General features: G+C 40.9%; 1 protein-coding gene across 2 annotated transcripts in view; it reads right to left on the reverse strand.

Moving 5' to 3' along the window:
• Nucleotides 1–520: 520 nt before the first annotated feature.
• FAM53A (family with sequence similarity 53 member A) overlaps nt 521–20,716 on the reverse strand; it is an 83,394-nt gene continuing 63,198 nt past the window's right edge. For both annotated transcript variants that reach the window (XM_019526376.1, XM_019526375.1), the window contains exon 4: nt 521–1,787. In XM_019526376.1, coding sequence (XP_019381921.1) covers nt 1,452–1,787 — 336 coding nt within the window. In that variant the 3' untranslated portion in view covers nt 521–1,451. The remainder of the gene's footprint in view (nt 1,788–20,716) is intronic.

The following is a 20,716-nucleotide window of genomic DNA, read 5'->3' on the forward strand; positions in this document are numbered from 1 at the left end:
TTTGTAATACATCTCCCAATGTGGTCTCTCCCTCCTCCCCATACTACCCAGGCTGCATTAAATGTTCTCTAGCAGAGGGAACTGGACTCTCCATTGCAATGCTGTGGCTCTGTTGCAGAAAGTGAAACAGTCAACTTCATTTAAGCAGCCTACCAGTTTCCTAACTCCTGAATTACCACAAGTAATTCTTACCATGCCTATTTCCTCTTAATTTAAAAGCTTTCCCAAACTAATGCTTCTCATTTGGGGAGCTCTCTTTTCATTACAGCAGCAGCACTGCAATAGTTGCAGGTTGCAGCAGTCAACAATGGATATAGTTTTACATGAAAAGTGATGAAAATAACCTCCGGTATGGGGGAATACTAGACATATCTGGAGATAAGATTTAAAGAAGTGTTTGCTGACTGAATTTACTGACACATCCAAAAGTTTTTCCCTTTCCCATGTTGAATTGAGGCACCATGCTAAGTCTGCCAAAAGCTAAACATGCCAACCAATAAAGTTCATAAACACACAAAAATGCAAAGCAAAATGTCACTTTATTTAATTCAAGGACTAGTTTCCTTCTAGTATTGCTGAAGGGATCACCTCCTGGGGAATTGATCATTACAAAGTCCCTGTCTAAAAGTTCAAGTGCTCTTGTTGTACATTCTTTTGAACCACAGAAAACATAATGACCAAGAAGGTGGGCAGCTACTTGCAGTTTTATCCCACCTCAGTTAGCATTGCTTCAGGCTAGAAAACAATTCAAGTAGTAAAATCATGGAAAATGTTAACCTTTAAGGTCACTACTACATTTTGATCAAAAAGGCTTGAATGTATGAAAAATCCATTTTTTTTTTGTTTTTTTTTGTTTTTTTACACGTTATGAAGTTTTATAACCACACACTGTAGAAGGAGGCAGTTAAGTATTTTGGACCAATTCTCAACCAGATATTTAAGAGTTCAGATCACCTGATGGTTTATTACCAATTTAATTATGTAATTCATGTCTCAAGCTTTTTTTTTCTTTTTTCTTTTTCTTTTTTTTTTTTTAAAAACAAAAAGGAACATACACCTGCCCCAGAATCACTGTAGATAGATTGTTTTATAGAGTGCCCTTCTGAAAATTCATTTCAAAATAGAGATGCTTTCTCCAGAACTGTAAAAGCCATAAAAATGCAAAATATCTTTTAGGAAATTTTTAATCAAAATTACTCCTTAATGTTCAAAATACATTTAACTACCTACTCTTTGTTGTTGTTGTTGTCGTCGTCATCCACATACTGATCAACAGACTAAACAGGTAACAATGGTTCAATTTTATTCTCCCCCCACCTGAAACATTTCTTCTAACACAGGCCCGAGATAGGCAATACAGAGATTCAGGGACATGGATTATGCATGGCAAGTGTAATCCACTATCATTTTAATTTAGAACAACTCTGATTCTAGCACACAACTTTTGAGTCTTAGTTGTTTTCAATCTGCTCTAGATCCAAGTCCCCACAGTCCAGAGGAAAGATCCCCTCTTCAGTGCTCTCACAATCACTCGTGTCCTCATCACTTTCACATACCGCAGCTGCTTTCTTATAATCCCTTGTGTTGAAGCCAACTTGGCATGGCCCATGATGCCTTACTTCATCCAGCTTCTCTTTCATTGGACTGGAACCAGGGGTGATGATGTTCATAAGGTCATTTGAGTCACATGGGGATGACACTATTGTCTTCATTTGCGTGTCATCATCATCATCATCATCATCATCTTCATAATCAAGAGAGCAAAGACTCTTTGAATTTTTTAAAGTCTGTAATTAAAAAGATACAGCTACATTAATCAAGAGCACTGTTAAAAGTTTACTATATCCATATGAATGCCCAATGCCAGCAGCTCCTCAAGAATTTTAAGAGTGAGTTTTCCAATGTACACCATGATCTTAACCCACATTTGGCACGTGAAAGGCCTTTTGGGCAGCGCTCCACATTCAGAGATGCTAGCTCTCCCAAAAAGGCTTCATTACGTACCTGGAGATACACTAAGGTAGGAACGACTTGCCCAAGACCATGTCAGTCATTGGCAGACTGGGTTTCTAAGCTCAGTAGTGTCTACATCCCATCCCCGTAGTCCTTCCACCAGGTCAGGTCACTTCCCAGGTTTATGTACCTCAAGCCCACCACAGTTTTGAGAAAGATCCAGATAAACTTAGTTTCTCTCTCAACCCTCAACATGAGCAAGATTTGGGAATTTTATAGCACTGCTAGGATCAAAGTGAGTGAAGCGCAGGAGAAGGACAGAAGTGCCTCACCGATGGCAACAGTTATGGAGGAGCTTACTGCAAGTGTTGCACAATGAAGATCACTGACAAATTTGATAGGCTGTCACAAGAACATGCCAAGTCAGACTGCAACACAGAACGAGTCTGCACAGGCACGCTGCTGACCAGGAGTTCCTTTTAGAAAAAAAATCCAATCAATCTAAAGCTCCTTGAAGATGGAGAACCCACAACCCGTTACATTGTTCCAAGGATTTATTCTTCTTACTTTAAAAATGTGCACCCTATTTAGTAGTCTGAATTTGCCATCTTCTGCCTTCCAGCCATTAAATCAGGTTATAACTTTTTCTGGTAGATGGAGAAGCCCTCTATTATTAAAACTTCTTTTCCCACATAGATCCATATGCAAACAGGCATCTGATCAATCTGTGCATAAAAACACTCTCTATACCCCTTCTCTTCAATACAGTTACTGGCACATAAATGAACCTACGCTACACATATTGACTAGATGAACATTGTATTTTTGTCCTGAATATGAATGAGGACCATAAGATTTGTTCAGATTTAAACAAATTAAAAGCAAAACCAGTGATTCTCAATAAAGCAGCAAAGACAGTGTTAGCAGGTACTCAAAGCCTAATTGTAGCTTATAACTTTGAAATGAAGAAAACATTTCCTGCTATCTGTCTACAGACAGAGGAAGAAAGCATTTGCTTTGTAGTCCTTTAAGCCTTACGGTAGATACCGATCACTGCTCCGGTCCAAAGAAACAAAACTTTAAAAGTTATTTATGTTTTTCGAAAGGGATTCTTGAATCCCCCAAACTGTTCTTTATTCAAGTTACTACTAGAGATTAATCAAAAACTATGCACAGCTGCCTTTCTGGAAGGTTTGTGTACATAAACGGAAAATTGCCCGTTAGCTATACTGTGCTGAAACCACTTGAATGGGAACTTTTAGCTGGCTTCAACACAACAGTGAGTGCATTCAACTAGTTCTTTGTTCACCCACTTGTCACAACCGCACCAAACTAAAAATAGGTGGATTTATTATCTCAGCACACAATCCCACCACTTTTCAGAAAGCAAAAGGTAGAAGCTGAAATGCATTCAAGCCCTCCATCTGAAGCTTTACATGTTATACCAGTACAGTACCACACCTTTCAAGCACAATCAAGCTCAGTGGGGAGCCAGTGAGTACTTGCTCAATGGTCCTCGTTTTATAAAGGGTGCCGGACCAGCAAAACAAAAGAATCCCCGGTTGGCAATGGATGGAACTCAATCAGCTAAAAGTATTCTTTTGTGTAACAGGAAAAAGAAAAGAAACTCTGAGCTTTAAAAGAAGTGGGGTGATAAAATGTCTGAATATTAAAACTTTGTACAGGAAACAATAGCGGGCAATGAAATAAAAGAAATCTCTCTAGACCCTCGCTTTCAAAGCGAACAAGCAACCAAGTAAGGCTCACAGCAACTTGAAAGCAAGCTAATGTGTGTATTCTTTACCAAACCTTTGGCTCAGAAACTCACAATAAGTCACTATACAAATTTTGAAGCATAATAAAAAGGGGAGGCTTCTTTAAAAAAAGAAAAAAAAAAAAAAAAAAAAAAAAGGGAAAAAAGGGTAAAGAATTATTTTACGAGTGCACTTCGTCACAGCAGTTAATAGAAAATGTTATTTAGGTTGGTTAAAAACCCTATTCTGTACTAGAAGTTCATTACAGTCATCTTTCTAACAAACTAACAGGCATATACAATTAAGATCTGCGCCTTTCAGACTCCATTTGGCATGCTCATCCTGTCTCGCTACCTAACAATTTTAAATCTCAGGTTTGTCAGTATTTCATATTCTTTCCTAAAAACCCAACTCCTGGAATCAAGTGGAAACACTACTTTAGTAAAAAAAAAACAGTGCATTTACAGCATAAAATACACAATCCAGCCACCATGAAGTTATGACACATGCCAGAACATGGATGCGGTATCTCTTTAAAAATAAGCTTAAGGAGAAGCAGGAAAATGGACTACAGTGGTAACTAAGGTATTTATTAGGAACGTGAGACTGAAAGGTACCATTTGCATCACCGAGACTCCTGCAAATCACAGACAACCATGCTATTAATGTAAGAGGTTAGTATCACTCAGGCTGAGGCCCCCCCATGACAGATACTAAACTGGACACGCACACTAAATTACAGTTCCTCTCCAAGAAAGCTTATGGAAATTATTGGAAAATTTGGTCACCCTTCATCACCGCATCTTTCAATGGAAGCATAGTAAACAAAGCAATTGGACACAAAGCCGTCTTCATTTAACGGTACTGAAAGAAAGGAGTACAGAAGAAAAAGTGTTATGTTCATGGATAGCTGGATTCTCTACTTTTACACCTGCATATCTACAGAAGTCTATGGAGCTGCCTAAACTGGCATAAAATTCGCAAAAGAGTAATAAGACATTTCAGGTCTGACTGGCACCTGATATCATCATCATTCATGAAGGTTTCATAAAATACTTGACATTGTGTAAGACGAGCAATCTGGGCCCTTAAAAGTCTACAAGCAAAATGACAGACACTCAGAAAGTGCAGAAAATAAGGAGAAGGAAAGTAACCCTTTGGGAGTCCTTGCCATACTGCATATTTAGGATCCTATTACATTGCTGCTTTCGTATTTGCCTTTCCCAGTTTAAGCTGGTAGGAAAGATTCACTTCAGTCTCAAAATCTGAAAGCAGACTCATTGGGTACATCTACCATATTAGATGCTTTACTGCACATTACACTAATTTAATGCGCATAACATCACATCAGATCAAGCATTGTAAAGTCAAAAGTGATGTCAGAAAGTTGAAATAGGGTGTCAATTTATAAACGTTGCAACTGCAAAACATCGCAACTTGAAACATTGCAAGTCGAGGACTGCCTGTAGTCTAATGCATCATTTGCCAGCACCCATATATACAGGTACTAGAAAAACGGTGTATTAACTAAGGCACGGTAGCCCATGTAGACCCTGCCTGCCTGGGAGCAAATAGCTCCCATTCAGTTCAGGCAGCAGAGAGGCCACAACTGTTTCCTGGCTACGCCGTGACCTCTGCAGGGCAGCTACCCTGGAGCCAGGACCTCTCACTGGCTCAGACCTCTATGCAGCTGGGATGGAGCTTCCCTGGAACTGGGACAGCTCCGACAGCCCAGGCCTGACCCCCACCCCCTTGCAACCCTGGAGCTCCATCTGGACTGAACTGCTCCCAACGGGTGCACATTCATGTGTGCACCCAGGCACAGTTTAACATGCCTGAATTTTCTGTGCAGAAAAAATTCAGTTGTATTAACTGCACATGTAGATGTGCCCATTGCGTGTAAAATTATAAAACAATTTGAAACTACTACTTCAGTTTGTAAACTGGAATTTGCTCATTGCTTAGTCCATAACAAGTACCAATCCCTTGTTAAAGAGAAGCCATTAAATCAAAACTGATGAGTGGAATTAGCTACGTAGTAACCGTTATGTATAAAAAGTGGAGGGAGACTCAAGGGAAATCTTTATGAAATTCCTGACCCTTCAATGGATCCATTTCACCAAGAAGTAAAAGGCCACTAGAACTTGGGCACTACCCTTAATGTCCCTATATTTTTAACCACAGCATTAATGGTTTTCCTGTTTCCTGGGTGTACTATTTGAGTTATTATTCTACCCCACACACTAGTATGAAGGAACACTTTAAACAGATACAGTACTATTAATTTTATAGAATATAATACATGAACTGTGTACTAAAAGGAAACACCATCTTCACCAATTATGCACTTAATTCTTCAAATTATAAATCCTTTTCACATTTTAGTCTTATGGTTTGGTCTCTTTGTACAATTTTCACATTTGAAAAAAGTAACCTTTTGTTTGGGTAATGTACCAAAAGGCGAAGACCTCTGTTTAAATCAGCACAAGCTTCCACACAACCGTACCAACGTGGCTCTGTCCTGAACCAGTAGTGCTAGTCATCCTTTTGCATGCATGGTACAAGCTCTGCAGGTAGTAGTGTTTATGTAGACACTCGGACTAAAACAGAATAACGTCGACATTTCCAGAATCCATAGAGCAAGCTCTTATGCCAACAGGCTTTGGTCCCCCGTCTCCCAGTCTGAGATAGATTTATACAAGAAGGCCTTCAAGGTGAAAGGTTTTGCATTCAATTATTATCCAGGAGGCCAAGTTCTGTTCCATATTTTCTTTTATAATTTTTCATACCTTTTCACCTCATACCATAATATAAATACAAACAATTGCTCATTAGCCCCATATAGCTATAGTTTCTCTCTTTTGTGTTAAAAGGTATAATTAATAATAGAGAAAAATAAACTATTATGTTAAGACATAATGAACCTGAAAAAACACAACACACCTTTTAATTATAATCACTTCCTGCTAGAGTTCCTCACAGACTCCTAATGGTGCTAAAAAACTAACAACAAAGAAGTTAATTAGCATACTGAAGAATACATTTTACCCAGATACACTCTACTAATTCATAATACAGTACTTCACCTAAACCTTTTAACAAAGATTGTGCATGTCCTCCACTGCATTTGGATACAAGTATTTTATGAATTTTTTAAAAACAAACCTATGTATTGCATAGCATGCACTTGTGTTCCCAAGTGTGTAAAGAGTTCCTGGGCACAGAGTACATTTGGCTAAAAGAGCAGCAATGGTGATGTAGCTGAAAAGCTTTGGCCATTGAACTCTGGAGCTATGGAAGTCAGCTGGTGAATTCATTGGTACCATTACTCCAGACAAATGACGGCCAGTATCCTCCACTCTTCAGGAAAGGGATATTCAGCACAGAGGTCAGGGGAAGGAAAAAATAGCACTGAAGTACTTTATTTCCTATTTTTGAAGGGTTTGGGATAAAGCAGCAAAAAGAGGCAATTCTCCTCTTTGCAAAATCCTTTAGATGGCTTATTTTCCAGTAACCACAACACTACCTACCATACCCAGTGCTAAAGCCCTGCATTACTTTTGTCCATTAGCTGTTAAAGCACCTGAAAGTTTGCATATGCAAGTATAAGTCTGGATTATTCCAAAGCCAACTGATTTTTTATTTAGTTTTTTTTACACAGTAAAGCTGCAGTCAAATATAATAGCAGGAAGATGAAAGAAGAAATCCCCAGATAAAAGCTTCTTGGTTTCCAGGAGTAGGAGGAATTAAGGAAATCCTATCTATCCATCTGAACACTTTATTAGATGTCCAAATAAAGTTTAGTTAATGGTTGAATATCTGATTTATAGTGAAATGCAACCCTAGTCTGGTACCTTTCTGTTACAAGAGTCCTAGTGATACAGGAAGCATGCATCAGCTGTGCTCTGTTCCCACGTAAAAAGGTACTTTTTCGGTCAACTATTCAAATCTCAACATGTGATCCTTTACTGAACATCAGTGAAGGATCTATATATCAAATTATTCTCAGGAAGCATCTCCCCTTCAATAGGTTTACAGAGCTGCAACCAATGCCACATTAGGCAAAAAATAAAGTATATTTGCAAAACTGGGGTTAATCCCACAATGCATTCAGCACTAGTAGGGATGAAGGCCTGAGTGTTCATCTAAATACAATTAATTACTTAAGCTGTGACCTTCATTACCACTGTCACAAAAGCATTGGATGCAGGTGTCGCTATCGATGTAGTCTTTCTGGACTTCAGCAAGGCCTTTGACACCGTCTCCCACCCCATCCTCATTAAAAAACTAGGCGACTGTGGCATTGATGCCTACACCGTCAGATGGATTGCAGATTCGCTGAAGGGTCGTACTCGGAGGGTGGTGGTAGATGGGTCATATTTGACCTGGGGGGAAGTGGGTAGCAGAGTCCCCCAGGGCCCGGTCCTTGGGCCCACTCTGTTCAATCTCTTGATCAGCGATTTGGACAATGGGGTGAAAAGCAACCTGCTTAAATTCACTGATGATACCAAGATTTGGGGTGAGGTGAGCACGCTAGTAGGGAGGGAAAGACTGCAGCAAGACCTGGATAGGTTACAGGGGTGGGCTAGCAAAAACAGGATGCACTTCAATACTGGCAAGTGCAGGGTGCTGCACTTGGGCAGTAGTAACCAGCAGCGCACTTACCAGATGGGAAACTCCCTGCTTGAGAGCACGGAGGCAGAAAGGGATCTTGGAGTCATTACTGACTCCAAGATGAACATGGGCCGACAATGCGAGGTCACGGTTGGCAGGGCTAACCGGACCTTGTCGTGCATCCACAGGTGCATCTCTAGCAGGGACAAGGAGGTGATCCTCCCACTCTATGCGACACTGGGCAGGCAACAGCTGGAGTACTGCATCCAGTTCTGTGAGCTGCACTTCAGGAGGGATGTGGACAACATTGAGAGGGTCCAGAGGAGGGCCACTCGCATGATCCGGGGGCCGCAGGGCAGACCCTACAGTGAGAGACTGCGGGACCTGAACCTGTTCAGCCTTCACAAGAGAAGGCTGAGGGAGGACCTGGTGACCGTCTATAAACTCACTAGGGGGGACCAGAAGGGTTTGGGAGAGACCTTGTTTCCCCTAGCGCCCCCTGGCATAACAGGAATAAAACGGCCACAAGGTGTTGGAGAGTAGGTTTAGATTAGACATCCATAAGAACTATTTCAGAGTCAGGGCGGCTAGGATCTGGAACCAACTTCCAAGGGAAGTGGTGCTGGCTCCTACCCTGGGGGTCTTAAACTGGGCTCAAATGACTCCAGCTAGGTATTCTCCTGGCCAGGCAGGGGGTCGGACTTGAAGATCTACAAGGTCCCTTCCGACCCGACTTCTATGATTCTATGCATTTGAAATGCCTCCATCTCCAAGGCATTAGTCCTCATGTCATCCTGTGATGTAAGGGAGTACCACTGTCACCATATGTATAGGAAACTGAGGCACAGAAGCGTTATATGACTTGTTCGGTCACAGCGGAAATCTTGGCAGAACGTGTAAGCCTAATCATAGTTTAGAGGCTGGACCTCCTTTCTGGAGGTGCCAGCTATGGGTCACAGCCCAAAATTATAGCAGTCGGGTTAATAGCAAAACCGACCGATTTCACGTGCATCAGTTTTTTGATGTAGCATAAGCCTCAGAAGCGCCGTGTCCCGATAAGTCTCAGTCCTTTTAGCTGTATTTCAGCATAATTCATGCTGTCTGTACTAGCTCAGTTTTTCCTAGGAGTGCCTCCATTATCGACTAGGACACTGCAAACAGTCGGTCAGAGAGCAAGACAGGCAGCCCCTGTCCCAAGGACCAGGTAAGACGCAGACAGAGAAAGGAGAGGGTACACACACAGCAGTCTTCAGCACAGTAGGATCACCCTACTCAATCAGAAGTATTTAAGAGCCAGATTCAATAAAAATGGCAGCCATCTCTTTCACTGCACTAAAAATCTACCATGTTGTAGACAACTGCAGAGTATACGAGGCAAAATAGGAGGAATATTTCAAAGGCAGCATAGCCCTTAAAGGAAAATTGCACCTATGAGACAGACGGGCTAAATGGGTACATGTGCTAAAACCAAGACCAAAAACCCCAAGCCTGGAGTTTAGTTCTCCAATCACCCCTCACACATCCTCTTTGTTCCAAGGTATTACCAAGATCTCCAAATGTATTTAGGAAAATGAAAAAAAAACCCACTGTGCACACACTGCATTTTGTGCCAAAATGAGTAGGCAACTCAGAGTTGGAGGATGGTACTAACCTGTACTCTGAATTAGTACATTCCCTGTAAATTTAAAATCTCATCCAATTTGCAAAAAAAAAAAAAAAAAATCCTATCAAATTTTCTGGAATAAAGAGTGGCAAGGATTTTGTGTGCTTTTATTTGGCCCAGCTACATAGCTGGAAGAGATCTTACACAAGATTTCAGGGTCTGAGGAAGGGTACCTTGTACTTAAGATTTCTCCTAACTATGCAGTTGGGCCAGTAAAAGTGATTACCCCTCCCCCACCAAAAAAATCTTTTCCTCTTCCATATTTCCCGGACCATCACAACTACAACATCACTCCTGAATTAAAGAATAATTCTGAATGACTATATACAATTTTTAATTTAGTGTTTTTTTACTAAACTTGTAAGATATCTGAATAGGTACAGAACATGATTATAGCTTTTTTGTGACCACTCCTTTCTCTATAAATTTTGGCTGTATGCAGTGGCTTTCCATATAACTAATGGATACAGGATTTAAATAGTTCTCATTTTTACTGTGCTCCCAATACATACCAGATTTATTCACAACTTCTTGTATTTAAAATATGAAAATTGAAAGCAAAGAACTATGCTAATGCAACATTTAAATGAGTGAGGCAATGCAAGGGTAACTTGCAATGTTAACCTGAATACAAAAGCACATGCACAGAATTTTTGTTCTTATTCTGGGTTGAATAGTAGTCTAGGGTGTACATGTAATGTTCCAGACCACAGCACTGTCAGCAGGATGTGGGCATTGTAAGGTTACATTTTTCTACCTCTTGGGTTTGTGAGCTGCAACCTTAATTCTGTATATTAGCTATTTTAGTATGTAAGCATCAAATCATGTAGCTGCTTTCACCTTAAGAACACAATCACGCTACATTACAGTTCTAGTAGGCCAGCCTATCAAGGTTTCCTAAACATGTAGGCTAAGTACAGACATCTGGTGAGGTTCAAAGTGGCCACCTGATTTAAACTTAGCTCATCTTGATGCCATCCTTACACCTATAGGCCCGGTCTCAGTGACCAGCAACCAGTCTAAACCTGTAACAGAACAAAAAAATCCACGCACATAAACTGATCTAAAAGTTGCAGAACCCAGTGTAAGATGAATCTAGATCTATGTAGTATCAGACTTGATTTAGGTCCAGCCAGTGCACGGAACTTCCCCTGCGCAATCCCAGGTCTGGGAAAACCCAATCACTGGCCCCAGCCCCAGCACTGCTCTTTTCACCCCCCAATATACTATTTTTTGCCCCCTGACCAGCCAGACATCTCAACCCACATCCCCACAAGCTGCTCTGGTGCAGCTGCTTTTCATAGAATTATAGCAATTAAGGGCTGGAAGGGACCTTGAAAGAGCAGAGTTCAACCCCCCTGCTCTAGGCAGGAATACTGCTGAGATCAAATGATCCCAACAAGGGGTCTGTCCAGTCTCCTACTGAAGACTTGCAAGGTTGGGGAATGCACCACCTTCTTGGGAAACCTATTCCAGATTCTGGTCACCTTTACTGTAAAGTACTTCCTTGCACTCAACCTGAAACCACCTTCTAACAGTTAATTGCCCATTGCTCCTTGTCCTCCCCTGGGGTGCCCCAGCAAGCAGCTTTCTCTCTCAGCTTCTGATATTCACCCCTTACATACTTATATATGGCCACCAAGTCCCCCCCCTCAGTCTTCTCTTCCTCAGGCTGAACAGTCCCAGATCCCTTTGTCTTTCCTCATAAGATTTGTCCTCCAGGCCCTTAAATCATTCTTGTGGCCCTTCTCTGGACCCTTTCGAGATTCTCCATGTCTTTTTTTGGAGCGCGGCACCCAGAACTGGACACAGTACTCCAGTTGGGGTCTCACCAATGCCAAGTAAAAAGGAAGCATCACTTCCTTAGCCCTGCTCATGATGCATCGGCTAATGCATCCCAGTATGCTAGTAGCTCTGTTGACTGCAGTGCTGTGCTGGCAGCTCAGGTTCATCCTGTGATCAACCATAACCCCGAGGTCCCCTGCAGCCAGGACATCAACCATAACCCCGAGGTCATGCTGGCCAGGACATCTCCTCCTAACTTATGTTCATGTCACTGGTTACCTCTCCCAAGATTAAGCACTCTGTATTTATCCTTATTGAACTGCATTCTGGTTCCGCTCCACCCATCTTTCCAAAGCCTGTCATAGATTGGGACCAACTAAGTGAACAGACTGAAAATGGTATAAGCAGTTAATAGGAGGTTAAAGACCGGACAAAGTGTGCGATCAACATGGATGTCAATATGGCACCATATCATGTAATTTCAGTTACTGTTTTGTGTAGTTTCCTAACATTGTGAAATCTAGCACTCCATGTTGTTTAAAAAAAAATCTTAATAATATTTCTTTAACTTTTAAGTGTAAAAATTGTGATAGCAAAAACAAACAAGCAGCTGAACCAGAACTCTAAAAAGCCAGCCCAAAACAAAGACCTCAGCACGTACGCCTTAACACTAGATGTCATCAGAATGCTCAACTAAGTCTTGTGTACGTGATGCTTAATTATAACCAACTCCTATGACTGCAGCACAGCAAAAGAGCCTTCCTCTACCCCTCAGTTATATAGTATGAATGCAATGAATGCTGCGAGAAGGTTGGAACAATTACAAAATAATGGGTAACTTTGGATGGCCACTATGAAGAGGATGCTTGGAAAGTTGGAAGGGACTAACTGCAGGAGTCTGGGAAAGATGGAAGGCAAGACAGATGGGCAGCAGCAAGAGGGAGCCTGAAGGATACAGGAGTAGCCTTTACCTGGAAGTCCTAATCCAGTAGAACATTAAAAAGAGCAAGTGTGCTGCAAGGGAAAGGGTGGTATAAAGTGTGTGGTGGCTGGGGGCAGTAAGACAGTGTCAGGAAGAACTGCAGCTTGCTCCTGAAGGAGGGAGAAGCTGATGTTAGTGGTTCCTGGCCCTTACAGGACCACGGCAGCTTGGTACCCCAACCACAAGTGGAACCCTAGTCCCACATGAGTTAGGAGCCACCAATGGCAGCTGTGATTTTTTTTTCTGTTCCCCACATAACCACAAAGTACACCACCTGCAGAGATCCTAAAAGAGGAAGTGGACAAGTCAAAGAGTGAGAAGATATTTTGGATCTGGGGCCCTGTTGTGTCAATACTGTACAAACAAAGACAGTGTCCATCCTGGAGGGTTTGTACAGAAGGAAGATGGCCATGTTTAAATACATCTGCTGCAAAACCAGAGCTAAGCAGCATGGTAACATGAAGACAAATGATGCAGCCGTTTGCTCAACCATGTCACTTTAGAGAGCGGGGGGGGAAGTATACAGGGAACTTAAAGCCCATCTGATTTAGTAATGCTCACCTTTCACTTTAGAAGCGAGTGAGAGAGAGTTTCCGCATTTATCATTTAAGAAAACAGAGTATTACAAGTCTCACAGATACCAAGTAAGTTTATAATAATTGCCATCGTTAAAATTAATCCTTTAACATGCTTTCTAACACTGATATAAAGTACCTGTTCTGTCGTCTTTTAATTTATGTACACATGTCAAACTAGGACACAAGTGCACATTCACATTCCTGCAGGACTGAGTTATATACACACACGTTCCTTTCTTTATCCAGTGATGCAAGTACTTTCCACATTTGCTCAAGTTAACATTTCTGAACAGTACATGGACACTGCCCAATTTGAGAATCACTGCTGGAAGCACTAGCAGACAATATTGTCAGTCAGGATCCAAAACCAATGCTGCTCTAAACTTAACTCCATTTAAAATTATGTTCTTTAAAAGAAGAACAGATTTTTTTTCCAACCGGTACCCAAAATACAGTGCTATTTAATGAATATAACACAAGCAAAGCACAATTCACAGTAAAAGGAAACTGAGAATGAAGTGGCATTCTATCATCTTAGCTATTTACAAACAAAGGAAGAGGAGTTATAACACTACTTTTATAACCTTCAAAATGAATTATAGTGATTGCAGGTCCGCTTAGAACATTGTGCCAAATTCTGATTCCCATTAACAGCTGTGCAAGACCTCCTACTTTATGCCAGCAAGCATGACAACAGAATGTGACCCCCCCACCGTATCTAAGAAACAAAGCCATATAAGCATTTCTTATCACTTAGAGTTGTCATTTTTTTTAAATGCAGAGCTATATGCAATTTCCTACTATTTCTGACCATTTAACATTAATGGTCTCATACACCAGTAGCTGAAGACCATCACATTCATGACAAAAATCTGTATGCTTTCTAGTTTTAGTATGGATACATCCATAAATTCTCACCTCTAGAACACTGTCATTAAAACACCATCGTTTTGTGTTTTGGCACAGTTTATGCAAGTTAACTGAAGGTTTTAAACACGTGACACACAGAACAATAATGCTAGGTGTGGTGTGAATATTAAATTGATATGGATCTGCTCAGATTAGGAGACTGAACTTTGAATCCTAAGAACTTAAAAGCGCGCTCATTAGTTAGTGACAGATGTCAACCTCACCTATATTATTGGGTTATGTCAGCATTTTTATAGCCAGCATTTTATGGACTTGGTAAAAAATAATAATAATAGCCATAAAATTCACTCCTGACAAATATTAAGTATAAAATAAAAGGTTGCAGCTTGGAAGCAATTCTTCCCCCTGCCCCACCTCCTAGACTTCAATAAATTCTCTTTTAAAAAAACAAAACAACAAACAACCAGGTTTTTTTAAATTATTATTTTAAATGTTCTTGTTATACAAGCAGTAAAAAGAAATGGTTGGTGCTGGGAATGTTTTGTTCAACCTAACATACACACGTATGTTTTTACAATAAATTCTTGGTAGGCCATTAATCCAAGCCAGAGGTGGACTGGGGCCACTAATTATTTCCAGAGAAAAATTAAACTGAGCAAGTTCCATTGGCTTGCACAAGAGGAAAAGAAAGGGTCATTGCACATGTCCAGTCAGCACTTTTTGAAATATGTTCACTATATGTATTCCTATAAAGTTCTGTTATATATATGAAAGAAGAGCTGTTCTGTTTCAGATGCCATAAGAATTCTGCCATTTCTATATGTGGTCAATCTCTAAAAACTTATGGTTAAGAAAGGCATGATGCCCAGTTTAAAGATTGTTTATTGATTGAGAAGTTGTTGGGATCACTCGACATAAGGATTGGGTAGTTAGATATAACTGTTCTGGACAAAATTCAGTGAAGAAGGGTACATATCGTTCTTTATTGTATTCGGCATTATATAAACTGATACCCTATTTGCACTTTGGGGACAGAGATGGAAGAAAAGGAATAAAGCAGCTTCTTCTGGATAAACCCTTGCAATAAAGATTCTGCCAACTTCAAGCAAACGTTAAAATCCCCATGGCATCTCGCAAAATACAGAGGGAATTTGCAAAGCACCATGGACACTTTGAATGCAAGGCTAAAACGTAAAACGTTACATGTATTTCCTTTTTCAAAGTCTGTAATTAGCCCACACCATCAGCTTCCAGGCTTCCCATTGGAGAAACTTAGCCTTTCCTCCAGTGTTGAAAACAATGCTGAAGCTTAATTTCTTTTACGTAGCAATGAAATGTGTGCAAGCATTACAAAAGGAATTGAAGGCAGATGAATTTAAGAGTAGGAAGTCACACCTACTTGAATTTCAGGTTTTCACCCTGCCAATTTATAACATGCTACCTTAAACCAGACTTCTCACCCTGACAATATAAACAAGGGAGAAAAGATTGATCAATTTATATTTAACATACTTGGATACGTTCAATTAACCTTAATGACAACCCATAAGCTAGGTCACTTTCAAGTAGTAAAATCATATGAATGAGCTAAAATTATTTTAAAAGGAGCTGCTTTTATCAGCATTAACAAGTGTCTTCCAGGTTTTAAACATGTTCTTTTTCCAAGGTGTAATCATGAATAAGCTAGTATGCCTTGTCCAACAACTTCAGAAGACATGAAGATCCGTAATAACAGAGGTTGGCATAGCCAACTCAGCTCACAATTTTCCAGCACATCTGAGATGTTTGTTTAGCTTTTATCACAGCTACGCACCAGTATCTGTGTGCAGCAGAAAACTGGTCTGTGCAGTGCTAGCCTAGCAGAAAGCAAGCAACAGTTAAGCAGATTCAGCTGAGGTATTCCCCTGTTGAAAGTGGTTTTATCATCACTAGAAGCTGTACAAAGCTTACAGTTTTCAAAGACTCTTCTTGATGCAATTTGTTGAGAAAGTCAAAGTAACTCTAGTCAAAAGAAAGCAGGAGTTACCTTGTACAGAACCGTTCTACACTTACTTCCATCTACTGTATACAAGACCTACAGCTTGATTTCAAAATGAATAAAAGTTATTTCATTCCAGAGCAGCAAAAAGATCTGTAAGAGTTTAATTTGGTTATTATGCAGCTTTGCAATAACCCACTACATTAAAAGTAGGACAATATAATGAAGTATACCAATATTGTATGTAGTACAACAAAACTGGGGGTCAGCTTTGATGATCTGCTCAGGTCCCTTCCAACCCTACCTACCAACTATGAAAACTGATTTCTCCTAAAATTTCACAATTTTAATACGGAATTTTAGTTTAGGCCAAGCTGTGGACAATGAATGAGGAGCAAGAAACTCCAGTGCATATTATGCTGGAGTTTATTGCTCCTGGGCATGCCTTTTGAACATGTGCCAGGACCACAGCACATTGAGTTGGGTCACAGCAGAGCTGGTCAGCTTGCCAGCCTGGGGCTACTCTGACCCAGCTCAATGTATTGCAGAGGGGCTTGCTGGGGCCTGATGGTCTTCAGCATGGGGCTAGCCAGCAGGCAGCCCCTGCACTGAAGCACCCTCATACCCCAACCAGCCGGGTAAGCGTCTACATGTGCAGTGCTGAGGGATAAAAAAAAAAAAAAAAAAAACTCCACAGTAGGCTGGTACTTGTGTTTACAAGTACTAACCTACTGCGGAGATTAATTAATTTATTCAGTCCTAATAGCACTGCATGTGTAGACAAGAAGACATTTACTGCAGAGCTAATTAAGCAATTCCACAGTAAATGTCTCGTGTAGATGCACCCAGCAAGTAGTTTCCTAGATCCTTACTGAATAATCCCTTCCATCCAATCTCTTTGCCTGCCACCCCTCACCCCTCCCCTTTGAGGCAAAATTCAATAATTCACCCCCTGACACCTGTCCAACTCCACATGGAAGAACCCAGAAAACAACGTTATCCATTGGCATGGCTTGGAAAGATTACCTGTAATATGCCAGCTAGGGACTGTACTGTATGTGCAGTGACTAACCTGATAAAATATTACAACTACTGAGTCCTGGAAGGTAACTCCAACAGGCTTGGCATGTTCCAATTTTATCAGGCCGACTAATAATTAAAAAAAAGAAAAGAAAAGGAAAAAAAAGAAAGAGAAAAAGAAAAAAAAGCCACCCTACATCTGGCTGAAATCTGAGTTAACGGATGGTCCCTTTTCACATAATGTCAAATGCAGCCGGTCTGGTACTCATTAGCTATTTCAACAATGAATTCTTACTTGAACTTACAGCAACTTGCCAAAGAGGAAAAGTAAATCTGCAGCAGGCACTAAACTTCGTCTTCTTATTACCACATCACTTACAGAACAAAGTACTGTAAATTTAAGTCCTGCTTTTCATGTCTGGGTAAGGGCAACATGGCACTGAACACTTTTGAGGAGACCAGCTACTTGTAAAAACATTTGTTAGAGTGACATTTGTGGAAAAAAAAAGAGTATCCTTAATGAGATTTCCTTTCCCTTCGCTCTCCCCAGGGCTTACACTCTGGGGCTGTCCTTTGCTGTCAGAGCACGGGGAGCCTGCAACAGAGGCTCACTTCATTAAATGCCATTTTGGGCCTAATTTCACATTGTGATCCACTCTGCTGATGCAAAGAGAGCAAAGCGCCAGATGCTCTCTGTGCCTGCCACCTCAGTAGTGCTTCATTCACTACTCCAAAAATCTTCAAGCTCCCATTCAAAAATAAGTACCCCCAGCCTGGTCTCTCCTGTCAGAGGACAAAGTGCTGGCTTGTCTTCAGCTCACTTTTGATGCTTGATTATCATCTCCTAGCCCGGCCTACCGCTATCTCCTTTCCTTCTTCCCAAGCCTGCTGGAATTTGAACTTTAAATGGATGTCCTTCCCGGTAACAATAGATAAAAAGAGGGCCTTTGATTGTTCATGCGTTGCTGAAAAGAAAGGCTCGAGATTCATCCTGGCTGCGACCTAGCAGGATCTCATCAAGCACAGTTCCCATTCCATTCCAATGTGACGCTTGAGCCTGTAGCTACTCATTCAAGCTCACTGTGTCTATGTTTCCATTCAAAAAGGATGAATTCTTCAGGTTTCCCAGTTAAGAAATTAAATGTTGATCCTGTGAAGGAAGGGCAACACCAAGCCTGGAAAGCAGCCAAGAGGCTCTATAACACTCAGCAGTTTGGAGCTAATTCAATACTTATTGATATCTAGCAAGATTTATAAAAGGAAAAAAATTACACAGACATATTTAGGCCTGGTAATAAACTATTTTTGGCACCATCTGTTTTTACTAGTTTCTCGTTTGCCCGTTAGATTAGAGAATCTACTTTTAGAGGGATCCTTATTCCTTGCTCACAGAATTGCACTTAACACAACCTAAAGTGAAGCGCTGGTTTAGCTATACAGAAAATAAGCATGGGATTCCAATCTTCCTAATCATCTTCTGGAAAATGACTGCTTAAAAACAGAAGAACAAACTGGAGATAATCCTGAGTTGATGCAAAAAAGTGGGGGGGTTTTCAGTTACAGATATGAGCAGATTTTTTTTTTTTTTAAGACTAAAACAAGGGGCAATGCATTTCATACAAAGAATGTTACTATCTGGGAAGTAACAAATGCTCATTAACTGCATTAAGCCATCTGAAAAACGTTCACTCCTGGCAGTGTTTTTCTACAAGATAGTTGCCAAGTTTCAACCTCATTAAACCCATAGATATTTGGTAACAAGTACATTCTGTCAGGCCACACTGCCGTTATAGAGAGGGGAATAGAAAGTGGAAGCAGCTGCTGCAGACACCTTGCCCCAGCAGAGATGAGATGGTTCAGGCAGCAGCTGCCACCCAGGCAAGAGCCCCCCAAACCCCACCAAATTAACTCTTCAAACTCGCATTTATATTCTGCTCTTAGCGTGGGACACAACACTGGTGGCCTCCTCAGCATGACAAGAGGGATAAGAGCAAAGGGGTTGCTGATTTCTTGAATTCTGATTAAAGTAATGCTTTGGATACTTGCATACTGATTAAGTTCTCAGAAACGCATTCGGTAGGAGCTGTACATTCATCTTGCCCCCATATGACTCATCCGAGTTTTCTTTCTAACCAAAAATAGTAGCACAAATATTTGAAGGCTTTGCTCTTAATTATGTCAGATTAAGAATTTCTACTTTTAGCACAAGGGAGGAAAAAAAAAGACCCCATCTATCTTAATACTGAACAAATGTTCTTCTTACCCTGTGTACAGGGGAGTAATGTTAAAGGTTAGACAGATTTATTGGATTTGCAGCCTGGCTCTGAGCAATGTTCTTAGGAAGTAGGCAATATACTGCAAAAGGAAAGGAATGATCCCTCGTACATACGGCTTAATCCATTTACATACTTGAAGCATCTGATACATACAACTGTTTTAGTGTGCTCTAGATCTAAACATTTTGAAATCCTTAAAATGTTAATCACGCTGAAGTTATCCACATTGCCGATTAAAATCAAAATTAATTCAGTATAGACAGTGCAGACTTAGGTGCTTTGAAAGTGGAAAAGCAGTTACAGTTCTTTGAGTAGATGTGGTATCTTTGATTAGACCAACGGAGGAGTTGGAAAAAAGTTCTTAGCCGGTTTTGAGGTGCTACCCTTCGTCAGGCAAAGAGTCTCTGCTGGTTGCAGACTCCAAGGAATGAGAGAAGCTAAAAGTGGGACAGGATCTCATTGAGAATGTAAATAGATTTTCTTAATTTCTATCTATTTACATTCTCACATTTACATATCTACCTATTTACATCCTGTCACACTTTTAGCTTCTCTCATTCCTTGGAGTCTCAGAACAGCAGAGATTCCCTATGCCCGGAGAAGGGCGACTGCATCCAAAAGCTTGCTAGGAACTTCCCGCCCCCCCAAAGTACTTAGCTGGTGTAATAAAAAGATAAATAATCACATCTACCCAAAGAACCTTGCCTACCTATGTCCTTAGACCAACACGGCTACAACCAAAATCCTCGAAAGGAGTAACCCCCCCCATACTCGGCGGCGGCTTGGGGGGGTGGTTGTGGGGGGGGGGGGAATGGGCCCCCCCAACATTCGCTGCCACCACTGCTGGTTTCTGTGGATGGCTGCCACTCGCCATCCCCCCACCCCACATCAGCTTCTGCAGGCTCTCTCCCTCCCCCAATGCTGCCTCCCACAAATTGTGCCCCCAGTCTTGGGCAGCACCAGTCGCTCATGCTCATACTCAGAATGAGTCTGAACGGAACCAAAGTTTAACTAAATTAAACCTGCAAGTAAAAAGCTGAAATTGTTATATTGTGGCTTCACTAATTTTAATATCTTTATATAGTAAAAGCAGGCATGGACCATAGCATTCGTGCATCTCCATCACAACAGTCGCTTAAAATGATTACCAGTTACATGTTTAAAGGATAGTATTGTTAACACTTCACAATGTTTAGTACAACTTCTTCAGTTGGTTATATCACCTGGAAAAACATTTAGACGT

The sequence above is a fragment of the Gavialis gangeticus genome, unplaced genomic scaffold, assembly GCF_001723915.1.
Source record: "Gavialis gangeticus isolate Ggan-Ray unplaced genomic scaffold, GavGan_comp1, whole genome shotgun sequence".
Classification (NCBI taxonomy): Eukaryota; Metazoa; Chordata; order Crocodylia; family Gavialidae; genus Gavialis; species Gavialis gangeticus.